At 40.8% G+C, this 25,294-nt stretch overlaps 2 protein-coding genes across 1 annotated transcript; both read left to right on the plus strand.

The window, feature by feature from the left end:
• The window catches only part of LOC309693309 (hemicentin-2-like), a 1,543,010-nt gene that overhangs the window by 1,222,513 nt on the left and 295,203 nt on the right, over positions 1–25,294 (plus strand).
• LOC309695691 (butyrophilin-like protein 2) lies at positions 1,657–5,281 on the plus strand. The gene is made up of 3 exons (XM_082516502.1): positions 1,657–1,796; positions 2,949–3,284; positions 3,516–5,281. Exons 1-3 carry the CDS (start codon positions 1,736–1,738, stop codon positions 3,686–3,688), a joined length of 570 nt encoding a protein of 189 aa, XP_082372628.1. The 5' UTR covers positions 1,657–1,735; the 3' UTR covers positions 3,689–5,281.

Here is a 25,294-nt window from a genome sequence, read left to right on the forward strand (position 1 = left end):
GAGAGGTCAGTGAGCAGGATTTCTATCAGGATTCATGTCAGATTTATTATAATGATGTCTGTTGGTTCACACTCACGGCTGCTTTGGACTGATTCCAGCTCAAAGAGCATCAACATGTTTTCATGTTTCCATCATGATGAGGAGCAGAAACTCTGAGGATTCTCCTGAACTGACTACAGTAAGTCATCCCACAGATTCTGCTTTATATTCTACATATTATTCAGTAAATAATAGATAATTACTGATAATTAGACACTTTCAAAGGGAGAAAAGTAAAAAAAAAAAATCTGTAGTTAAGAAGTACAGATACTCAAGCTGTACAAATACTCCGGTAATAGCTGAAGTACTCATTAAACTTCTTTACAGAAGTAAAAGTGAAAACTACAGGCTCTGAAAAGTACTCAGGTCCTACCGTAGTACTCAGTAAAAGGTAGTCTGGGGTTAAAGTGGATGTGGCAGGTAGAGGAACTCTACGACTGAGTGCAGCAGGGATAAAGAAATAAGTCGGAATCATTTGTTTTGTGAGCTCCAGCTGTTTCCAGGCTGTGATCAGCTGATCTACAAGCAGACGTGAGCCATCAGCGCTCGTGTAACACAGTACAGTACAGAGCTGTCAGAATGAATCACCCAAGTTAGTCTCACACTCTTTATCCATGTTGATGGCAATTATTAATTAATCGCCCTTCAGTGTCACACCAACACAGTGTCACCACAGCAAAGTGAATGTGCCACACACTCCATGTGTCATCTACTCATCACCATCTGAAACTATAACCTTCATGGGCCAATCACAGAGGACGAGACAGACGAAGTAAAACTAGACACAGGAAGTAGGACTCACTGGTTCTCCATAAAGAACAGAGATTTGCTCTCTGTGGCTCCAACACAACTGACTTTTGACTTTTTATTCATTAGGACAAGTTCATTTCAATTCACTGCCAGACAGAGTGGAGCTTGTCTCTACACGTCTACCTGTTGCATTGGAAACGGGTTCATTTCCAATGACACCTTGTTTTACCTGTTAAACAGGACAGCAGAGTGAAACAAGAGTCAGTTGGTTCAGCTGTTTGGCACAGAGGTCAGTTCAGCCACAGATTTACATTTTTAGCATTTTTTTTCTTTTTTAATCGCTCATTTAAAAAAAAAAAAGCTCACCTAAAGTAGTTTCTTTTGAACCTACAGAGAAAGCAGATCGATTAAACCAGCCTCACAGTTTTTATCTTCATGTGGATTTTTTTTCCATCCTGATGATCAGAAGAGTGTTTGAGGATTTAACAGATCTGTTAAGAACAACGGTAAGTGTTTGTTGCCTTTTTCTAAAATCATTTTCAGTCTTTTAGGTAAAACGTTTTAGTTTTCTTGGTTAACGTTTGGTTAACATCAACCCACAAAAATATTTGAACAGAAACTCCAAAAGCGAGTGAAACTAAATTTAAAATATAATTTCATTTTCAGTGGATGTTAACCATGAAAAGCCTGAAAGATCATTGGTAGAAAATTCAAATTATATTGGTCGAACATATCAGACTTTCAAAGCATCTTCAAAGTGTTGAGTTTAAACGAGCAGCTGAACAACAGATCAGCTCTAACTCTCAGGGACATTCAGATTTATTTAAACCTTTAATCTGATGTGTTCAGGTTTAAACTCAGGTTCAGTTATTCAGTGAAAACACCAACAGACTCAAACATTTAGAACAAACTAAGAGTCAGATCAGCAGAAACAGAGAACACGGACATGTCTGCTGTAACTGCGTCGCTCTGCTCCACGCTGATGTTTGTCCTGTTCGTCTCTGCAGGTGAGATTTAACTGATAGAAACTAAACTGAGTTTATTTCTGAGATAAAGAGTCTCAGTCTGGTTTACATGCTGATTATATTTCTCTAAGAAGTAGTTTATTACTCATTCAGTGTTGCGATCGACACAAAGCTGGGTGGAGTCTGTGTGTTGGTGCAGTTTGCAGCACAGACACAAAGAAGTGTAATGTGTGTGTCAGTGTGATGTGTTGTAGTGTCAGGAGTCAGGATGCAGCTACAAAGCTTCTTGTTCAGTGTATACAAACAGCTGTAGCTCCATAAAGGCAGCATGCAGAGACTCACAGTGTCTTATAATGAGAGGCTGCTTTCTCTCACACATTATGTTCACTTATTATCAGCACATGTTGTTGTTTGTGGAACAGAGTTATTGTAGTTTTTTCTCATTAGTTTGAGTTTTTATTCCATTTGGACTTTTTGTGTTTAGTTCAGTTTAGTTTCCAGATGATTTTCTTCTTTTTCAGGTTTGATTATTTATTGCTTGAAGAGTTTTAATAGTTTTATTCTTTTTTCATTCTTACTGTTTGGAGGTTTGTGTCAGAGGCCAGATTCAGGAGCATCAGTACAGCTGTTACAATAAAAAGCAGTGACTCAGTCTGACAGACATCCAGAGTCTCAATGAACTCGTCCATCAACAACATTTTATCAAACTAACAGATTCTAAAACCAAAGATTTGTTTTTCAGATGATGTTTTTCATCCGTCTCAGTCTTTGCTCATGAACTTTGTCTCCAAACGTCTCAGCCTGAGCTTCCCTCTGATGAACTCGTTCATAATCTCCTCCATTCTGCTCTCAATGAAAATCTGAACATGTTCAGCTCGGCCTCCTGTCTTTGTGTCAGAGTCTCCAAAGCAAACATGACAGCAGCTCACTGCCATCTTCAAACCTTCCCTTTCACTCTTGCTGCTGTCCTTCTGTCACAAATCAGCCCTGATGAAGATGCTCGGGATCAGGTGAGGAGGAGGAGAAGACTCGCTGTGGTGACGCTTGAAGGGACACAAGAAGAAACACAATCAAAGATCATCATCTAATAACAGAAGACAATCTTTTATTGTGTGTTTCTGATTGGCTGCTGTAGAAGTGAACAATTGTACTTTGACCTTTAACCTCTCTGCTCTGTGTTGTTTCCTCTTTCAGACCAGAAAACCATCACAGCTGAGTCTGGACAGGACGTCACTCTGACATGTCGAGCTGCAAACAACAACATCATTATTTTAGAGTGGAGCAGAGCTGACCTGAGAGATGAATATGTGCTTGTTTACCGGGACGGTCACTTTGTTCCAGATGACCAGCATCCATCTTTTAAGAACTGGGTGGATCTGAGGGACAGACAGATGAAGGATGGAGACGTGTCTTTGATTCTGAAGGATGTGAACACTGCTGATAGTGGAGCATACGAGTGTCGTGTCTTCATGGAAGAAACACGCTCATGGAAGTTCATCAGCAGCATCCACCTTCATGTTGTTCCTCCAGGTGAGTGAGTAGAGTTGAGTGTGTGTGTGATCAGAGGTGAAGCTGCTTCCTGGTTGTTGATGTTTGTTTCTAAAGATGTTGCTGATGAGACTTTGTAGAAAGCAGCTGGTCTGAGTGATGTGATCAGAGTGCAGTAGATAATGTCTGACAGCAGTTTGAAGAGCAAATGGATTCTGTTCTGTTCTTCACTCATCACCTACCTGACACCTCACACCTGTTTCTCACCTGCAGGTCTGACAGGAGGACAAGAGAAGGATGAAGACAAAGAGAAGGAGGATGGATCTGTTGGACTGATTGTTGGTCTGTCAGTTTCTGCTCTGCTTCTTGTTGCTGTTGTTGGTTTTTTGATCTACAGAAAACATAAACAACAGCAGAGAGTGGAAACAAACCAGCCTCCTGTTTAAGTGCAGCAGGTTTAAAATGTCTCAGAGGTTTTTCCAGCTTTGAGTCTGCTGCTGCTGTTCAGAGTTCTGGGTGTTGTCAGTGTTTAAAATCCTGCAGAAACAGATGAACTGAGCACAGACAGCAGGCCCACAGCACTGTAGGTTTATTTCAGTTTTATCTTTAATGGCTGCTTCTGTTTTTGCTGACAGCTCATCTCAGTGGACGAGTTTCATCTTTAAAAACAGTCTTTACATTTCATAGTAACTGGAACATCCAGAGGGCTGTGACTACAAATCAACTTCAACACAGTCAGGCTTTCTTTGTGTTAGCTGGCTCAACTAAACCTGAAACTGCAGTCAGAGACAGCAGGTATCACCGTGGTGATTATCACCTTTCTCTGCTTCAGGCTCTGAGCACGCTCAGATGAAAAGGAGCGTTTCATGTATCATGTGACTTTTCTTCTACACAAAATGGTCCCTGTGAGCGCCACCCAGTCCAATCAGAGACGTTACTCACTGATAACTTCACTAATGTCTCCACTACATGAATACAGGTACATTGTAACAGTGTGATGTGCAGTTTAGCTTCACTCAGTGGCTTCAGCAAGTTACAGTTTAACAAGCTGCACATATGAAACATTTCCTCCAGCAGAGAATCGACATCACAGTGAAAACGTGGCTCTAACAGCTGATTTAAAAACAAAACTCTGAACATGAAATGCTCCTGACCAGGTGATCTTTCACCATCAGTTACCATGGTGATTTAGCCTCTTTCTGACACAGAAAGCTCTGACTTTGAGTGTGACACAGCTCACTGAGACATTTTGTTGTGCACGCCTACTTTTAACTCTTCAAACAAATGAAATCAACACTTGAACATTTTTCACTTTGATGGTTTTGTTTCCACTGACTGTAGTTACATCATTTTGAGCTCAGATTACATATTTATGAAGTTTTTCACACCTGAATCTTTCAATCATCAAGATCTGGTTTCAGTTTTCTCTTTATCTTTGTGAGCTGTGTGGGTTGTTTACCCTCAGTATCCATGAACAGTGTTACAGACCTGGGATCAGTGTTTTTGTTTATAAGATCAAATATGACCTCATTATGTGAGTGTGAGCTGTGGACCACAAAACCTCAACAACACTAATCCTCGATCAGCTGTTTCACTAAAATTACATCCAAGTATGAACTCATCCCATCGTTCATGCATCAATTTGTAGCTGACAGATGGTTATGCACATCCCTGGTTGCCTAGGTAACCCTCTAACCTTAGATAACGCTATTGTTGTCACTCAGCAGTATGATTTAATGTAGTTGTTTCAATAGATCTCAAAGATAAGAAAAGTTCACCTCGGTACTCGCTGACTTCACATAAGTGATCAGTTATTGCGTTTAAAAAGTGTAGCTACTCGTGTTTGACCTTGTATGTATGTGTGTTTATGCTCTGATTGTATTTTCCTGCTGCTCACACAGCATTAGAAAAGCCTGAAAACTCAGTGTTCACAGAGTCTGTAAGCACCAAATGTTTGTATGAAGGACAGAGAACAAACAACAAAGGTCAGTGTGAGAGTGTCTCTGTATTTGAACAATAAACTCTTACTTTGGTTTAAATTATTTATTCTTTCATTTGTGTTGTTGGCAGAGAAGCTACATCATGTGAACTTCATCATATTGTCACATGTCATCACAGATTCAAAAGATGTAATATTTGTGTGTTTGTTATTAACAATCGTGCCCCCAGACGCCAAAACAGTGCCAGCAAACTGAAACTGAAAAAACTAACTTTAGAGATGTTGCGTAAATGGAAGAAAGCAGTCTTACATATTTGTTTAATATGTGCATTGAAGGACATGTCCTGGTCAAAAATGACTCCAAGGTTCCTCACAGTGTTACTGGAGGCCAAGGTAATGCCATCCAGAGTAAGAATCTGGTTAGATACCATATTTCTAAGATTTTCAGGGCCGATTACAATAACCTCAGTTTGATCTGAATTAAGAAGCAGAAAGTTATCATCCAGGTCTTTATGTCTTTAAGACATTCCTGCAGTTTAACTAAATGGTGTGTGTTATCTGGCTTCATGGACAGATAGAGCTGGGTGTCCAGTTGTAGACGATGATGCTTGAATTCAAACAGGCACACAATATGAAAGATGAGGAAAATCCCTGAGCACTGTGCAGAGGACTCTGAGGACTGAGACGCATGTTGTCATGCATGTGATAATATGACAACAGGACGGCCCTGAGCCCTTAGAGGACGACACAAAGCTGAGTGTTTATCTGCACGTCTCAAACACGCCTCCATTTGTCTGCAGGCTGAGTGATCTGACTGAGCTCAGCCTCCATTTTCTACAGGGAGACGCTCAGAGAGGCTTTCACTTTCATTTCACAGGAACAGCTTTGCTTCTGTTTTACATGCAGGTGCTGCACAGAACACACCCTGTTCAGTCTGTTTGTGTGACTGACTGCAGCTCAGACTAAAGGCTGGATCAGCTGTTCAACAGCTCAGCAGTTTGTAGTTTGTTTTCATTTTGCCTCTGTCAGTGCGCCCCAGGGCCGCTGTGGCTACAATGTATGTCTGCCTCGCCATCACCAGTGTGTGAATGGGTGGATGACTGAATATAGTGTAAAGTGCTTTGGGGTCCATAGGGACTAGTAAAGCGCTATAGAAAATACAGGCCATTTACCGTTTATGTAAACACCAAACAAAGTCCTGCACACAGTGAGTTTAGTGCACTGGGTGTGTTATCTGTTAGTAATCGTGTTGAACATTATAAAAGTGTCACAAAAGGTTGATTCTGTTTATCTGGACGCATTCAATTGGAGAAATGCTTTGTCACTCTTCCAAGTGATTTCTTCAGTTCCATTCGATTCCTTCTTGTGGGACATGCATGGAACAATTCACCCAGGAGGCATCCTCGTCAGATGCCCAAACCACCTCAACTGGTTTCTTTCGATGTGAAGGAGCAGCAGCTCTACCCTGAGCCCCCCCAATAGCCAAACTGCTCACCCTATCTCTAAGGCAGAGGCCAACCACTCTTTGGAGGAAGCCCATTTCTGCCACTTCTATCCACAATCTCAATCGCTATCCGAAAGAATAATGATGATTGATCAATGACCATTTAATCAGTGGCCATGTGTACCATTAACAGAGAGAGTTGTGGAATAGCTGCAATCACAGCATTGTAAAATCAACAAATCAGTTTATTTCTAAGCTCAGTTGATCTGACTGAGTGATCTGAGTGAGCTCAGCCTTCACTTTCTACAGGGAGATGTTGTTTTCAGGCACAGAAGTAAAGACATGTTTACCCACAGCATTCAGTTACAGAGGAAGACGTTGCTCTAAGGCACTTCAGAAACAGAGGTTTGTCTGTTATTGGAGGGACAAAAACAATGAAAAGAGAATTCAACAGGTACATGTAAATCTTTATTAACACTTACACACTTACATAGTGCTCATATTTCATTCAATCACAGAAGGAATTCACTGATTGTCATTGTCTTTAAAAAACAAACTCTTATAAGGCACACATGAACTGAGAAAAACCCCACAAACACCAAGAGGACGTTTCAAGAAGGCCACAGAGAGAAGAGTACAGAAGTGGAGCAGTTCAGTGATGTAGGTGGAGGCGTCACACCATCAGGCCATGAAAGTATGAACCATGATTTGAACCTGAAACAGTGCAGAAGCTCTAACAGTGGAGAGATGTTTGGAGTTAAAGCTTTGGTCAGACCAGAGATCAGAGCATCAGTTCATCACACTGTCCTCACTGCTGTAATATTAATGCCACACTGTTGTTCTTTCATGTGCTGATGTGATGTACTTGTTGTGAATTTTAGCACTACGGTTAGCATTTACAGGATATTGTTTTGTAGTGATATTATACAGGAAAACTGTTACTCAATAAGGCCCATTTACTAGTTGTCTTTTTCTTTCTCTGTAACCCTTTTTTTGGCCTGCTGGTCTGGAAAATCCAACAGTTCATCTACATGTAAACAAGGCACTTAAACTGGGAGAGTGCATTCCTTGAGTGCATTCCTCAGTGCAGTCTGCTAAAAGATCACACATCATTAATTATGTGCCTTTAGGTATATATGGTTAAACATTTCCTAATGCAAATAACTACATGTAGTATTCTACCATGTGCAAACTTATATCACTAAAGGATTCTAACTGTTTAGTGTTTAATGGACCTGTCAAAAGTATGTTGAGATTAGACTGAAGATTCTGTAACTTAACAAAGCTCTTTATGTTAACTGTTATTTTCTCTTGCCTTGTCAACTAAGGATTTATGGTGAAAGTGTATGCTGGGGTAAGGGGGAAAAACACCAACAAATCACTCTTTTACCTTGCTCAAAATGTTTATGTGAAGACCATCTGGTTTTTGTGTCAGAACTCAGGATGTAGAAAATCTCGGTAAAGATTTAGTGATCTTGCGAGTGCTTTTTTTATTGCCCTTGCTGAACAAAGGATTTTTAACTGTCAGGACGCCACCCCACCCAGTGGGCAGGGTCTGAAACTGAAACTTGTTGTCTGCCTATAAAACTGCTGCACAAAAGAAATAAACTTTGAGTCAGTTTGGAATGACAATCTAGAACAGTCTCCGCGTCTTCTTGTTTTTCCAAACTACTCCCGGTACTCTGGCCGGTACCGTGATTGCCCGTTGATCATGCATGAGAATATTTTAATTTTGTTATATGTTAAAGGATGAACTCTGCTTATTGGTGCCCACGCCTTAGGAGGAAACTCGATCTACGGATGACGGAGATTTCTTTCATCTGGAATCTTGCTTTCACCATAAAAAAAAAAAAATTCATAATTTTTTTCAAATACACAGGTCTAACAGCTGCTTCGGGGTCAGAGGTCATGTTGGGTTGATCCAGCTGTTCTTTATAATTTGACCTGTTTGGCTGCAGACTGTGAGAGCTCATTAAAACATGTCTGAGACTTTTGGAAGGTCAAATCCTCGAGTCTCTGAAAATGTGTTTGTTTATTATGAGGCTGAAACATCTGAACCTGTGATTCAGTGACAACAGCTCTGTCACACCAAACACTGTGTACACAGTTTACTACTTTTATATACGAAGCACTTCAAACAGTGCAATATATCAATACCATGCAATATATAATACTATATACCAAACATCATACTTACAGTTTGATATAATTGTTCAAAACAACCAAACATCTAAAAATAAAACTGACTTTTTAGGTTTCTACACTAAATAAATATCCAAAAACATTTTGACTGGTTAAAATCACGTTTGCAGAAGATTTGGTGGTTTCCTGGTGTAGAGTTACTAGAGTTAGAATAGAGTTAATATTCCTTCTTTAATAATCCTTTGTTGTGCTCACTGCTTGTTTTATTCCTGTGTTTGATGATCAGAGTCTCTGTAAGTCATGAGTGTCAATGAACGATCAAATGAGAAACTCCAGGAAGTGCTGAGTGGACTGTGCCATGGGGGAAATATGATGTTGTTTATGTTTAATATTTATGCTGTTTAGCTTACATTTGAGTTATTCTGGATTTGATTAATTGACCTGTTAACATACACCAGGTCACCAGTGCATTACTTAAAGCTTTAGCAACATGCTAATTAAACATATGTTCAAGAAATAGAAAATATTAACTTCATCTGATCCAACATTCAGATTATTTTAAATGTGCGAGTCTGTAATCTCAGTGACTAACAGAGAACCTGAGTGTAAATGTGACCAGATGAAGTGTGAGGTTGTGAGAAAGTCTCTGACTGCATTCATAGATGTGTCCTTTCAGCTGCTCGCTCTGATCCAACCTTTGGTCTCTAAGAAGAGGCTTCAGGGAGACGTTTGCTACGTTGGACTGTAGGACCATCAGAAATGTGTGCAGTAACAAAACAGGCAGCACTGAAAGCAGCTCTAAGTGTTTGTGTTGTTCAATGATTTGTGCACAACAACAACAATGGGACCTCTCTCATCCATCAGTCACCATGTGGACATTTTTCTGACACACTTTGAAGCTGATGGACGTTTTGTGTCTGCACTAAGTACGTTTTCAGCAGCTATGGCACCGGCAGGATTCACTTTCACAGACTCACAACCACCAGCTCCACCCCTCCCCTCCCCCTCCAGCTGTAGGCTTTAACATTGAGCTTCCCCACACATGTTTACAGACGAGTTAGAGAGCAAGAGAAGAAGAGACATAAATGTCTTTGTTTCTGCTCTAACCAAACAATGCTGCTCTACAACTCTAGACTATCAGCCACAAAGACAACAGCTGGAGAAACATCTGTCTACCTCTGACATCCACCAGCTCATCCATACAACAAACACACATCAACAACCAGGAAGCAGCTTCACCTCTGATCACACACACACTCAACTCTACTCACTCACCTGGAGGAACAACCAGTTTGATGAAGCTGTGTTTGAATGAGCGTGCTTCTACCATGAGGAAACGACACTCGTATGTTCCAGCATCATTAATCGTCACATCCTTCAGAATCAAAGACACGTCTCCATCCTTCATCTGTCTGTCCTGCAGATCCACCCGGTTCTTAAAAGATGGATGCTGGTCGTATAGAATAATATCACAACCAACTCGGAAAAGAACATTTCCTGACTTCAGGTCAGCTCTCTCCCACTCTAGAGCGAAGATGTTGTTGTTTGGAGCTCGACATGGCAGAGTGACGTCCTGTCCAGACTCAGCTGTGATGGTTTTCTGATCTGAAAGATGAAACAACACAGAGCAGAGAGGTTAAAGGTCAAAGTGCAATTATGATCAGAATGATTGACTTTAAATATTTTGTTTATTTCCTTTGACATTTGAGTTTTATTTATTTTTTCATTTTATTTTCAGTTACAGCAGCATGTTAATAGCAAAACTTTGAACATACAGTAGTTTGCTGTTCAGTTTTTACAATACCCCAAAAGATAACAGAAAGAAAACAAACAAACAAACTAAAGAAACCCCTACAAAACAAAAAACAACAACAAACACAAAAATAAAATGGATGGATGGTATCTGGTCATGACAATGTGGTCATTTTAAATGTTTCCATGTACATTAGAAAAGGCTGCCATGCCTCAAGAAATTTGGTGGTTGAACCTACCAGTGTATATCTCATCTTTTCTAAATGCAAAAACTTCATGAGCTCTGCAAGCCTCTGTTCATGTGTGGGAGGAGCTTCCTGCTTCCATCTTAAAAGTATAAGGCGCCTTGCAATGAGTGAAGCAAAGAATTTGAATAGTATTTTGGCAAAGTGATGTTTTGAGGTATCACCCCAAAGATTAGAGCAGAGGGATCATAATTAACGTTATATATCTCTGAAAAGGTGTTAAATATACCCATATGGAAAAGAAATAGAAAAAACTTATAAGACTTGCATAAGATGTGGCCTACTTCATACAGTCAGTCATATAAGGCTTATATGATTTACTCATGAAAGTGGCCACTTTCTCATTACTTTCTTATATTGTTTTAGTAAATATCCAAAACATACAAGTTTCATTTATATGATTTTCAAGGGATCTTAATCTGTTTTCACTCTTGTATGCTTTTCATACAAGCTTCACACAAGACAGATACAAACTTTATAAGATTTATATGCATCTTTTCCATATGGGTAGACACCCAATAGTTATGAAGATTGGGGCCAAAAACTATGAAGGAGTGAACCTGTTTCTGCATTACATCTGTTACACAGGGGGTCAGCCCATGTCTGGCACATATAGAAGAAGAGTGTACCCTATGGAGAAAACATAGAGCTCATCTGTTAAAGTCATCCCAAGGTCTTTCTCCCACTGAGCTTTAAGGATGGAGAGAGAAGGAGATTGAAGATCTAATAATATAGCATACATTTCTTTAATCGCCCCTCTCTTATGAGTGTTTATATTAATAATTTTATCCAAAGAAGTTTCCTCAGGTACTTCTGGAAATGAAGGAAATCGACTCTTTACAAAGTGGTGAACTTGTAAATAGCGGAAAAAATGTTTGCGAGGAACATTAAACTGCTTCAGGAGCTGCGTGAATGAGAAAAATTCCATCTGCAAAAAGGTCTTTGATATTTCTAAGTCCATTACCTTCCCATATTTTAAAGGCAGAATCCATCATTGAGGGTGGGAACATATGATTTGAGCTGATAGTGTAACCCAAACCTTACATTGCACCCAGATTCTGAGCGAGTCATACAACAAAGGGTTACATTTATAGGTGTACAGTTCTAATGGGAGAGCTGAACTCAACAAAGCTGATAGGCACATTTTGCCACAATTGGATGAGTCAATTTGGAGCCAAGCTGGAGTCTCTGTGGTAAAATTACTGATCCAGCATATTTCGAATATTTGCTGCCCAATAATAAGACTGAAAAATTGGCAAGGCTAATCCACCCATTGGCCTAGTCCTCTGCATGAAATCTTTACGAATTCATGGACTTTTGCCGTTCCAAATAAATGCAGGGATATGCTTATTCAGTGTTATAAAGGCTCTGACATATACAGCAGGAGATCGTCAGCATATACGGATATTTTGTGCTCCTGGTCAGCTCTGAAGATGCCCTTAATGCAACTGTCAGCTGTCAGCTTGGCTTTAATCGCCAATGGTTCAATTGATAACGCAAAAGGAGAGGGGATAAGGGACATCCTTGTCTCGTACCACGGAGAAGTGGGAAATAAGAAGAGAATAACAAATTTGTTCTAACACGTGCCATAGGTGAGGAGTCAAGTAACTGAATCCATGAAATGAAATTAGGGCCAAATCCAAATTTATTTAGAGTATAAAACAGATAATCCCACTCCACCCGTTCGAATGCTTTCTCAGCATTGTGTAATAAGGCAATTTAAGGGGCTGTAGTTGACTGTGATTCACTTTCACAGACTCACCACCAGCTTCACCCCTCCCCTCCCCCTCCAGCTGTAGGCTTTAACATTGAGCTTCCCCACACATGTTTACAGACGAGTTAGAGAGCAAGAGAAGAAGAGACGGATTCATAAATGTCTTTGTTTCTGCTCTAACCAAACAATGCTGCTCTACAACTCTAGACTACCAGCCACAAAGACAACAGCTGGAGAAACATCTGTCTACCTCTGACATCCACCAGCTCATCCATACAACAAACACACATCAACAACCAGGAAGCAGCTTCACCTCTGATCACACACACACTCAACTCTACTCACTCACCTGTAACAATCAGGTTGAGGCTGCTGATGGACTTCCATGAGCGAGTTTCTTCCATGAAGAAACGACACTCGTATGCTCCAGCGTCATGAACTGTCACATCCTTCAGAATCAAAGACACGTCTCCATCCTTCATCTGTCTGTCCTGCAGATCCACCCGGTTCTTAAAAGATGGATGCTGGTGTGTTGAATCAGGGAGACCATCCTGGTACAAAAGCACATAATCATCTCCCAGGTCAAATCTCTCCCACTTTATTACTCTAATGTTGTTGTTTGGAGCTCGACATGTCAGAGTGACGTCCTGTCCAGACTCAGCTGTGATGGTTTTCTGCTCTGAAAGAGGAAACAACACTTTGACATTTGAGTTTTTAGTCATGTTGGATTTAATGAACCTCTGAACATCCAGCAGGTCACCAGTGACCCACTGAGGGGGAATTTTAGCCTCATGCTAAACATGCAAAGTGTCAGAAACTACAAGATGTTAGCTTCCACAGAACAACAACATGTGCTGATAATAAGTGAACATAATGTGTGAGAGAAAGCAGCCTCTCATTATAAGACACTGCGAGTCTCTGCATGCTGCCTTTATGGAGCTACAGCTGTTTGTATACACTGAACAAGAAGCTTTGTAGCTGCATACTGACTCCTGACACTACAACACATCACACTGACACACACATTACACTTCTTTGTCTCTGTCACAGCTGGATTACTGATGTTAAGTGTCCACCCAGCCTGGTGTCTCCTTCACACACAGACAAACTGAATCCAGATGAAAATAATCCTCCTGTACTTCTTGTTATCTCAGAGAGAACCTCAGTTTAGTTCAATCTCACCTGCAGAGACGAAGACAAGGACAAACAGCAAAGTGCAGCAGAGCAGCGCAGTGCCAGCAGCCATCTCTGTGTCAGTATTTGTGCTGATCCGACTCTTAGTTTGTAATAAAGCTGAAAGTCTGCTTTGAAGAACAGATCTGACTTTCAGCAGCTCACTCTTACCCTGTAGTTTGTGGTTCATTTAAGAACCTTGGAAACCTTGGCTGTTTAGTTGAATCAACAGGTATTATCAGGCTGACGTCAGCATGATGTCATAAACACACGATAAAACATCAGAGTTTTAGTACAGCCTCTTGTTCTCTCCTGTAGTCTGAGTGTAGCCATTATAACAGTGAGACGGCACTGCCACCATGAGGTCAAACTGGAGCATTGCAGGTAATAATTCTCATCCTGAACACTGTTGGAACATCAGACCTCCTCACGCTTTGAACTCATTGTGATTCTAAATATTTCTAGTTTCACTTTGACCCCAACCCTAACCCTGAAATGGGCTGTACAGCTTTTATACTTTGACAATGACAAAATATTATTATCTTCTCCCAAATCCAACGTGGCAGTCTGCTGCGAATCCTCCCCGTCCACATCCGACCTCCCCTGGTATCTGCTCCTCCTGGAATCAGAAACACATGGACACAAAAACACATCCTGCCTTGATTATCTAATGTTATCCTTCAGCTTATTCTAAGGCCCAGTTCAGGACGTCATGTTTGGACTTCCTGACCCAGAGACTTATAGAAAACAATTATCAGTGTATGTGTAAAAATCCTCTGCACTCTGCGTGTACCTGCAATATTTCAGATCCAGACAATATCGCTGAATGAATCTGTTAACTCTGAAAACACAGAGTCAACTCATTTATGAGCACATTTGCATTATGTATATATTCATTTAATAAAACAGCTTTATTTAATTTTTTTTAGAAACAATTTATAATTTTGCCTTTCACACCTATTTTCCGTGTGAACAAAAGAACGTTCAGCTGTTATCAGGTTCCTCTCCTGTCTCGGTTGTGGAGTGTATGTAGACGACCCACGAACAGACATAGGCAGAGAGATGGAACTTGAAACCAAAAGCGAGCCTTTATTTGGCTGGTGACAGGAGAACTAAGAAACCTATGAACAACTATGACATACTGTGATAATATGAGGGCACTATGACACACACTATGACTCTGTGACTATGAGGACATGGGGGTGGGAACACAGACGAAGCAACAATGAACAAAGGGAGACAGAAGACTTACATACACATATGAGGTGATGGGGAAGTGGAGGCACCTGGGAAAAAAGCTGACACAAATGGACATAATGACATCACATGGGGAAGAGTAAAACTAAACACATTGGCTGTGTCCAAATCAATGACTGTAGAAAACATGGACGACGCGACAGCGCCTCCTCCCATTGTGCAAAAATGAAGCCAAACAACCTGCCTGCTGCACAGCTGGCTTATGGCACTAAGAGGCACATACCTCCCTCTAGTGGTCACATTAAGTTCAAACAAGGAAAAAGTGTTGGCTACCCATAACATAGTCCTGGGATCACTTCCGGGCCATTCACCCCCCCCCCCCCCCTCACACATTGACCCATGTGACCTCAGTAACTCAGTTGACAGCAGGGTGGGTCATCCACTCTCAGGACCTCCGCCAGCATCACAACCTCACTGGGAGTTAAACACCCGAGACTCTCCATCAGCTTTCAGAACTGAAGAGGTGAAGCGCAGTTTGCTTGTTAACGTGTTGACGCCGTCCAGCCCCACGCACGGGGCGATCCGCTGTAGCTCGTTAACGGAGATTTGCCGTGTTGTGGCGTTAACGTCATTTCAACGAGATTAATGCTGACAGCACTAGTGAGAACACAACGAATATGACTGCACATTGACGCCGACATCATCCTAGTGCAAAGACAAGTGGAAGCAGACAAAAACAACAAGCACGCATGCTACAAACTTTACCCGAGTCATTTAGACAGCCGTTAGCACATGATTCTCCTTATGGGGACCTGATATGTTTAATATGCTGCTGAGAATATAGCCCAGAAGAAGCGTATAGTATAGCTTTTATTTTGGAAAGAGCCATTTCTCTGTAATAAACTCTCTTTTCCAAAGATGAGTGATTTCTTGATCAGATAGATTTATTTTATCCCTTTGTTGTTTCAGCAACATTAAATCTAAAAACTGCACGTTTGAGTTAAAATATATATTTATTATTTTAATAAATGACAAATTAAAAAGGCATGAACATTTTTTTGTATCGAAAAAATATCGAACCGTGACACCAAAGTATCGAACCGAACCGTGAATTTTGTGTATCGTTGCACCCCTAATATATATATATATATTAGGGGTGCAACGATATTCGTATCGATATTGAACCGTTCGATACAGTGCTTTCGGTTCGGTACGCATATGTATCGAACAATACAACATTTGTAATTTATTTTATCAATTTTCCTTCTGACGATGCTGTCTGTGTTGAGCGCTCAGTGAATCTGTGTTCGACTACTCCGCCTAGGCTGCACTGTCGAGCGCAGATCCACTGAGCGCTCAACACAGACAGCATCGTCAGAAGGAAGAGCGCAGGGCAAGCTAGCGAGACAGAAGTTAAGCTCTACTTGCAACAGGCAAATTGAACCTCATTCAGATCTGGCGTTTGGAATTATTTTGGTTTTCATGTGACGTATGACCCTGAAGGTAAGCGAGTCATGGACTAAAGTAAAACAGTATGTTGGATGTGCCATGCAATGCTCAATTACATGGGTGGGAACTAGTGTGTTAGCGCAGTTAGCTCGTTAACGTGTTGGCCGTCTAGCCCCATGCACGGGGCGATCGGCGGTAGCTTGTTAACGGAGATTTGCCGTGTTGTGGCGTTAAGGTCATTTCAACGAGATTAACCTGAAAGCACTAGTGGGAACTCAACGAATATGACTGCACATTTACGCCGACATCATCCTAGTGCAAAGACAAGTGGAAGCAGACAAAAAAAAGCAAGCATGCTACAAACTTTACCCGAGTCATTTAGACAGCTGTTAGCACATGATTCTCCTTATGCTGCTGAGAATATAGCCCAGAAGAAGCGGATAGTATAGCTTTTATTTTGGAAAGAGACATTTCTCTGTAATAAACTCTCTTTTCCAAAGATGAGTGATTCCTCAATCAGATACAGGGCTTGCAATATCGCTAGCCCGACGTCCCGGAGCTAGCGATTTTTTCAGTCGGGCTACCAAAATCTATCTCTTCCCTGCCCGTCGGGCTATTGTAGGAAAAATATATGTCAATGCTTTTGCATTCTTTCGGAAATGTAGCTGGGTAATTATGTCATTGGCATCGGTGAGCCACTGTCAATATGTGACATATTGAAGTCGCGTTTGAATTTGCGCTTGTTTTTTTGCTTTCACTTTGCAATCGTGCGAACTGTGTATAGAGAGCGACAGCACTGATCTGTGAGTGATGATAATTTGTGCACCAATTCCTCTGACATCGTCTTATTAATCGTTAGCTTACTATGCAAACATGACAAGTGAAATCTCCCGCAGCAAGCTTAAACATGTGAGAGGTTGATCGCGCAGAGAATCGCTGAGCTTATGTGAGTGCGTGTGTAAAAGCATTTCAGTTCTGCTGAGCCAAATAAGACAGGTCAGGGTGAAGAAGTGACAGCCAAAGAAAAGCTTACCACAAAACGGAGAAGTTATGACAAATCAGACTATAAGGCAAAAAGAAAGTGCAGCTTTATGGTTTCATGGACAAAAGAATTTCTGTGGCTGCAATATGACGAGCTAAATAACCAGGGCTGCACATAAGTGGTCCGCAGGTGCGCATTCGCTGTCAAAATAAAAAACACGCACAAGGGTTAGGGTTAAATTTAAAAACTGTACTTTTGAGTTAAAATATATATTTATAATTTTAATAAATGACAAATTAAAAATGCATGAACATTTTTTTGTATCGAAAAAATATCGAACCGTGACACCAAAGTATCGAACCGAACCGAACCATGAATTTTGTGTATCGTTGCACCCCTAAAGAATTATATATATATATATATATAATTTTTTTGGGGTGGTTTTGGTTGCATTTTTCAGGATTTATGTTCTAAAACATCTGCAGCTCCATGACACTGAAACAAACCAATTACCATGCAGTACAGCAATTTTACATTTTTTCACATTTAATAATCACTTTTTAGTTTAGAGTCCAGTGCGTATGATTAAAAAAAACTGCTGTTGTTTCAACTGGTCAGTTTCAGTCTTCTGACTCTCCACCTTTGCTTCATGCTCTAATGCAAGTGCAAAATGAACTGTGCAAGATCTTCTTCCTTCCGCCATCAATTTCTCTGGAAATTACAGCAATATTGTCATGTCACAAATTACCATTAAGCATAGTCTCACTACCCGACCCAACACTTTACCTTGGATCTTCTTTTCAGACGTAGTATGTGTGTCTGTGCAAACCTGAGCTTTTTATACCATGACAGAAAGAGGGGTGAATGAGTACTTACTTACTTAAGTACTTACTTAAGTACGGAGGCATAAAGGGGATGATATGATAGTTCTATAAATCTTCTAACATGGTGGAATCAACATGTTGTTTAGTTTATGTTCAAGGGCAGTGTGAGTACCAGTCAAATGTAGTGTGGACAGGGTTGTTGGAGTGCAGTCTGCTCGTGGTCTGATCTGTGGAAAAAGAACAAAGAAAACTGCAATGATCTCCATTCAGTCACTGAAAACATAACAGCATCTGTGTCATCTGCAAACGTCAATGATTTTTCTACCTGCAGACAGAAAAATAAATCACTGAGCCGACACAAAGTATAAATAAATGTAACTCTAGAAACATGGATGAAAACAAGAGAGGACAAAGCAGAAAGAAGAACAGAACACTGAATGTTGTTTAAGGTCAGACTCTGAGGTGAGGTTAAGGTTCTTCTCACCATTTTGGACTAAGTTTAAAGAAGTGACTATTTTACTGTGGACAGGCTCAATTCTCTAACAATATACTACACTCTGCTTTTTAACATGACCACAGAAAGAAAAGGCAAATAAAGGAAACATGTTATAAAGCACACAATCTGATCTATTAACTAAAAAGAGAGAAATTATGTTCATGATAATTGGACTCAAATGCAGGACACATTGGTTTACAGTATTTTTTTTTATCAAGTTTAGCCAGAATGTGTAATGGGGAGGGCAAGGAGGTCTCTGAGTTTACAGAGGAGAGGACAGTCCAACAGGCACATGGGTGAAGATCCAAGCAGAGGGGAAGAAGCAAAGGTAAGACCAGAGGTAAGCATGAGGAGCATCAGCAGCAGGTAAATACAAAAAAACAGAGATTCAGAGGCCCGAGCAACTGCACCACTGAAACATTCAGTGAGGAAGTGATTGTCAGTGAATCACACCTGCAGTAATGTCACTGCGGCACATGTGTAAAGCTTAACTCATTTTAAATACTTTATATTGTGTTCAGTTTACAGTAATGCATCATTTTCTGTGAAAGAACCACGGATCTCTAAACAGCTTTCAATTAGCTCAGAAAAAAGGCGGATTTAAAAAGGAAAAATGCCACAGCTCAATTTACCCGTGGCATATTAAAGTGTTTGTGCTACTTTATGTAATTTTTATGTCATTCTTAGTAGGCAAGTTTTAATTATGCCAAATATTACTCTTTTTTTGCGCTTTGGTTATTATTATTTTTTGTAAAGATACAAATATTTGGGGGACCCATGAGACTCCACTCAAAAGCATCTTATTTTTCCTGCCCAGTTTAAAATCATTTGCTTGTCCTAGTGCCAAGTTTATATCCCATTATTTACATTTTTTGGTACTTCTCCCAATATAAAACGCACCTTTGGTTTCATAGACTGATCATCTCTGCAGTTTTATTCCAAGACTGCAGCACCCCTGTTAGCTTGTTGTTTAGTTTGTATTGGCTGTTGTTTGTGATATTTAATCAGTAGGAGTAATAAACTTTGTCTCTTCCTGATGTGTGTCTTTTATCCTGTCGCCATCTGCCCTCGTCTCTTTTCCATCACCCCCAACCAGTCACAGCAGATGGCTGCCAAAACACCTATTGGATCAGTGCCTGTATAACCTACGATGGTGTAACAGCAGGCACGTGCAGAGGGGGGGGCTGGAGGGGCTTGAGCACCCGCCCCTTTCCTGATGGGTGCCCAGAGTGCCCTTTTGTTGAGGCAACTTTTAAAAAATTTTTGCGGAGTCCTGTCTGTGCCCCTCAACAATAATATTTAACTATTAATCATAGTTTTGCTAAATGAAAGGATCTGGCTTGCATCAGTCACATGATCACATTTAACCAATGATCGCCCTTGACGGCAGAACGCGCTGGTTACGAGCCGGGAATGAGCTCACAAAGAGCACGCGCATTTTTAGCGGTCCGGAGCTGTAGGAGAAACACAAGTTAACTCAGAGACACAGACTGATGCGACACAACCAGTAAGTAGGTGTACAGCGTACACTGTAGTGTGTAGCACCCAGGAGTATCAGCTTATTACGTACACGTTGGTAAGCTGTCTTGTTGCAACTGACTAACTGAAACAAACGAGCGTGCTGTGTGTGCAACAGCGCGACAAACATTACCTGTCCTTGTATTAACTGCACAAGTAGTGCTGGTCATAGCTGCTGGCTACCTGTGTAAGGCTGTCATGGGTCTGTAGCTCTGTCACCGTTTTAGGGAACATATTTAGTTTTAAAGCAAGTTACATAGCTTTTCCTGCCTTTCTGGAGGGATTATATTCCACTAAAAAACGATCTAATATGCATGTCCACATAATTATGCATTATTATAATTATGATATATTAAAAAACACAAGCTGTATGTAACGTTGGACCCAAGAAATATAAGCTGGAGCGAATTTGACGACAGCCGAACTTTTATTTAATACTGTGCGTTTGTACAGGGACACAGACACTCCCGCTCTCTCTCTGCTGTCATGTCCGCCCTCCTCCTCCGACTGTCACTGCCAACATATAAAGAGACACAATCACTGTCAGATCCCAGCACACCTGTTCACCCCGCCCCTGCACCGCCCCGGGAGCTCACTGCGTCACCCCTCCTCTGCAGCTGGCCAGAGACCACACCCACGCCACACTGTATTTTAAAGAACATACATTAAGAAGCAGATTATATTAGATTTATATTTTAAATAAGACAAAATTTGGATTTTACAGCAGTAAAATTATTGTATCTCTACAGTTTAAACATGTAATAAGCTTTGCCCTGCACAGAGTGGATAGTGAAACAAATGGAATCATCATAAATACATTATTTCATATTTATTACTTCCCCCTCCTCTTTGCTTTATTATTGTAGCTCTAGTAATAAATAATAATGTAAGGATTCTGGATCAGCACCGAGATGCCCAAAGTATATACAGTATTCTGAAGGTCTAAAATGTCACTGTGTGTGCATGTGTTTGTTTTATGTATATGGATTATTTTTAATTATTACTCATGATATGACATTGTCCAGACAGAATTTTATTGGAATTCCACGTGAAAGACCAACACAAAGTGGTGTACACGTGAGAAGTGGAACGAAAATCATACATGATTCCAAACATTTTTTACAAATAAATAACTGCAAAGTGGGGTGTGCATAATTATTCAGCCCCCTGAGTCAATACTTTGTAGAACCACCTTTTGCTGCAATTACCGCTGCCAGTCTTTTAGGGTCTGTCTCTACCAGCTTTGCACATCTACAGACTGAAATCTTTGCCCATTCTTCTTTGCAAAACAGCTCCAGCTCAGTCAGATTAGATGGACAGCGTTTGTGATCAGCAGTTTTCAGATCTTGCCACAGATTCTCGATTGGATTTAGATCTGGACTTTGACTGGGCCATTCTAACACATGGATATGTTTTGTTTTAAACCCTTCCATTGTTGCCCTCGCTTTATGTTTAGGGTCGTTGTCCTGCTGGAAGGTGAACCTCCGCCCCAGTCTCAAGTCTTTTGCAGAATCCAAGAGGTTTTCTTCCAAAATTGCCCTGTATTTGGCTCCATCCATCTTCCCATCAACTCTGACCAGCTTCCTGTCCCTGCTGAAGAGAAGCACCCCCAGAGCATGATGCTGCCACCACCATATCTGACAGTGGGGATGGTGTGTTCAGAGTGAGGTGCAGTGTTAGTTTTCCGCCACACATAGCGTTTTGCATTTTGGCCAAAAAGTTACATTTTGGTCTCATCTGACCAGAACACCTTCTTCCACATGTTTGCTGTGTCCCCTACATGTTTGCTGTGTCCCCTACATGTTTGCTGTGTCCCCCACATGTTTGCTGTGTCCCCTACATGTTTGCTGTGTCCCCTACATGTTTGCTGTGTCCCCCACATGTTTGCTGTGTCCCCCACATGGCTTGTAGCAAACTGCAAACGGGACTTCTTATGGTTTGCTGTTAACAATGGCTTTCTTCTTGCCACTCTTCCATAAAGGCCAACTTTGTGCAGTGCACAACTAATAGTTGTCCTATGGACAGATTCCCCCACCTGAGCTGTAGATCTCTGCAGCTCGTCCAGAGTCACCATGGGCCTCTTGGCTGCATTTCTGATCAGCGCTCTCCTTGTTCGGCCTGTGAGTTTAGGTGGACGGCCTTGTCTTGGTAGGTTTACAGTTGTGCTGTACGCCTTCCATTTCTGAATGATGGCTTGAACAGTGCTCCGTGGGATGTTCAAGGCTTGGGAAATCTTTTTGTAGCTTACGCCTGCTTTAAATTTCTCAATAACTTTATCCCTGACCTGTCTGGTGTGTTCTTTGGACTTCATGGTGTTGTTGCTCCCAATATTCTCTTAGACAACCTCTGAGGCCGTCACAGAGCAGCTGTATTTGTACTGACATTAGATTATACACAGGTGCACTCTATTTAGTCATTAGCACTCATCAGGCAACGTCTATGTGCAACTGACTGCACTCAGACCAAAGGGGGCTGAATAATTACGCACACCCCACTTTGCAGTTATTTGTAAAAAATGTTTGGAATCATGTATGATTTCCGTTCCACTTCTCACGTGGTCACCACTTTGTGTTGGTCTTTCACGTGGAATTCCAATAAAATTGATTCATGTTTGCGGCTGTAATGTGACAAAATGTGGAAAAATTCAAGGGGGCCGAATACTTTTGCTGTATTTAGCAACCAAGACTCTTCAGCATGCTCTTGTATTGCTTATAAGACTGTTCACTGCATCTGGAGGAGTGCTTGGAGTGGAAGGGTCAGAGATTAATTCATTCTCTGAAAAGCATTGAACACTAGCTTTCTCACCTAAGTGGTCAGAGAAGAAAGAAACAAAAAAGGACAGCTGTGGTTTTATTGAACTGGAGTGGGAAGGGTGGTCAACCAAGTGTCATGTTACACATGAAGAGTAGAAGTTCATCTTCAAGTTATACCATGTCAGTGACCTTCATGGTTCCTACATTCACATTGGATTTTCTAAAACAACACGTGCTGATTAATTTTATGAACGGCTGATAATCATTGACATTCACTTGTTTATCTCTTTGTAGTCTTGTACCTTGTAAAAGTTGTAAAGATTACTTTATGCATTTTGTCGTTTAGAGTATTTTTGCTCTGAGTTATTAGAGGAATTCCATAATCAAAGGCAATTACTTCCTCAGTGCCAAAAACTTAAAAGATATGTTCTTTCACAGCTGCTTAAACATCTGTATCTGAGCACACATTTTGATATTTGTCCTCTAAGCTCTGGTCAGTTGGTGGAAACACACATGCTCATGTTTTACTATCAGTTGACAATCATTGATACTCACTTGTTCTTCTCCTTGTACTGCATCTGAAGTCATAAAGATTACATTAGTCACTGATTCACTAGAATAAGGTTGAATCTAATGCTACAGTGACCTCCCCTCTGTACTGTGTAATATAAAAGTCAGTCAGGTTTGCAGATGACACACAGATACTATTGAGTTTTCACTGACAGAATGGAGATCACGCTGTTTTTCTCGCTGTTGCTTCTGGTCTGCTCTGTTTCCACAAATCAGACAGAGGCAGATAATGAAATTCTTGACCAGCAGATTTCAAACCAACAACCCTGTCCACAGGAAATCCATGCTGTGCTCAGAGAGCTGACTGCCTCAGTGGCTGAACAGAAAGTGGAAATCAGGACCTTAAAACAAGAGAATAAAGGTAGAGTATGATGTCAGGTAGTGAGAAAAATGACAGCATGAGGAAACCTTCATATGAGCCCCTGTTACAGAGATATCAATGTCACTTCATGAATCTATCACTAACGTTTCTCATTAATTTTTTTATTTTTATTATTTATTCATTATTTATTCAATAATCTAACCTACTAAAAATGAAAAGATTCAAATGATGCAGATAAATAAAATTCATATTGACTTATTTATGTTCTTTTCTGTCAGACCATGTCGCAAAACTGAAAGACCTGGAAATGCAGAACGTTGAACTTCAGAGACAGAGGTCTGAAATTGACAAACTTAAACAGCAACAAATAATAAATAAATAAATAAACTTTATTTATAAAGCACACTAAAAAAACAAGGGTATACCAAGGTGCTTGACAAAAATAAAATAGGAAAAGGGAGATGGGAGGGAAAAGAGAAAGGACCTGGCACGTATCAATTATAAAAACCATCATAAGATATAAAAGTAGTTCACAAGCATAAAAAATGTACCAGCGCACACAAGTGTTAACTGGGTGGAAAGGCAAGATTAAACAAATAAGTCTTAAGCCGTGATTTAAACAGTGGCATAGAGTCAGACGCCCGGATAGCGACAGGAAGGTTGTTCCATAAGACCGGGGCAGCTACAGCAAACGCGCGGTCACTGCGAGACTTCAGCCGAGAACGAGGTTGCTCCAGAAGAATTTGGGTAGCAGAGCTAAGTGCTCTGACAGGAGTGTGTAACCTGAGAAGCTCATTGAGGTAGCTCGGCGCAAAGTTATTAATGGTTTTGTAGGTGAAAAGTAATATTTTAAATTGAATACGGTATTTAATTGGAAGCCAGTGCAAGCCAGCAAGAACAGGAGTGATGGAAGAAAACTTCCTGCTACCTGTCAAAAGGCGTGCCGCCGCATTCTGGACAGTCTGCAATCTAACGAGAAGGGTGGAGGAAAGGCCAATGTAAAGAGAGTTGCAGTTCATATCCAGAATCGGATTCTTTTGGTTATTACCCAAAGCTCGTGACCATAGGTGAAGGTGGGGACAAACTGATAGGAAAGAGCTCCTGCCAGCCACACAGCCACCTGCGACAATCACAGACATTTATCTACCGGCTTGACTGGCGGCTGCAAAACATTGCAAGATAATCTTGGTCAGGTATTCTTCCAGTCCACAACTTTACCACGAGTGTTGTTATATCAATTTAATTGTCCCACAAGGGGAAACTTGGGTGTAACAGCAGCAAGAAAACACATATACAAACAAACAGTACACATGACACAGAACAGAAACATACACAATTCTTACATATTTACATGAAGGACAATGGTTACCAAAAACTGAGTACCATCCTGTTGTTAAATTAAATACAATTAAATACAGATAAGAGGCAACCCTGGTTGTAGTGTGAATCGGTTGATAAAACAGTGCACGATACAGCGCTGATGTAAACATCTGTGTTTGTTGGGAGCAGTTCAGATTGTACAGTCTGACAGC

This window comes from Aulonocara stuartgranti (genome assembly GCF_965226115.1).
Source record: "Aulonocara stuartgranti genome assembly, chromosome: 3".
Classification (NCBI taxonomy): Eukaryota; Metazoa; Chordata; class Actinopteri; order Cichliformes; family Cichlidae; genus Aulonocara; species Aulonocara stuartgranti.

What these genes read in the sequence shown, in the direction of transcription:
- LOC309695691 (XM_082516502.1), top strand. Translation starts at nt 1,736, where the DNA reads ATGTCTGCTGTAACTGCGTCGCTCTGCTCCACGCTGATGTTTGTCCTG. An exon ending in TGTCCTGTTCGTCTCTGCAG is followed by an intron (nt 1,797 to 2,948) that starts GTGAGATTTAAC and finishes TTCCTCTTTCAG; the next exon opens with ACCAGAAAACCATCACAGCT. An exon ending in CCTTCATGTTGTTCCTCCAG is followed by an intron (nt 3,285 to 3,515) that starts GTGAGTGAGTAG and finishes TCTCACCTGCAG; the next exon opens with GTCTGACAGGAGGACAAGAG.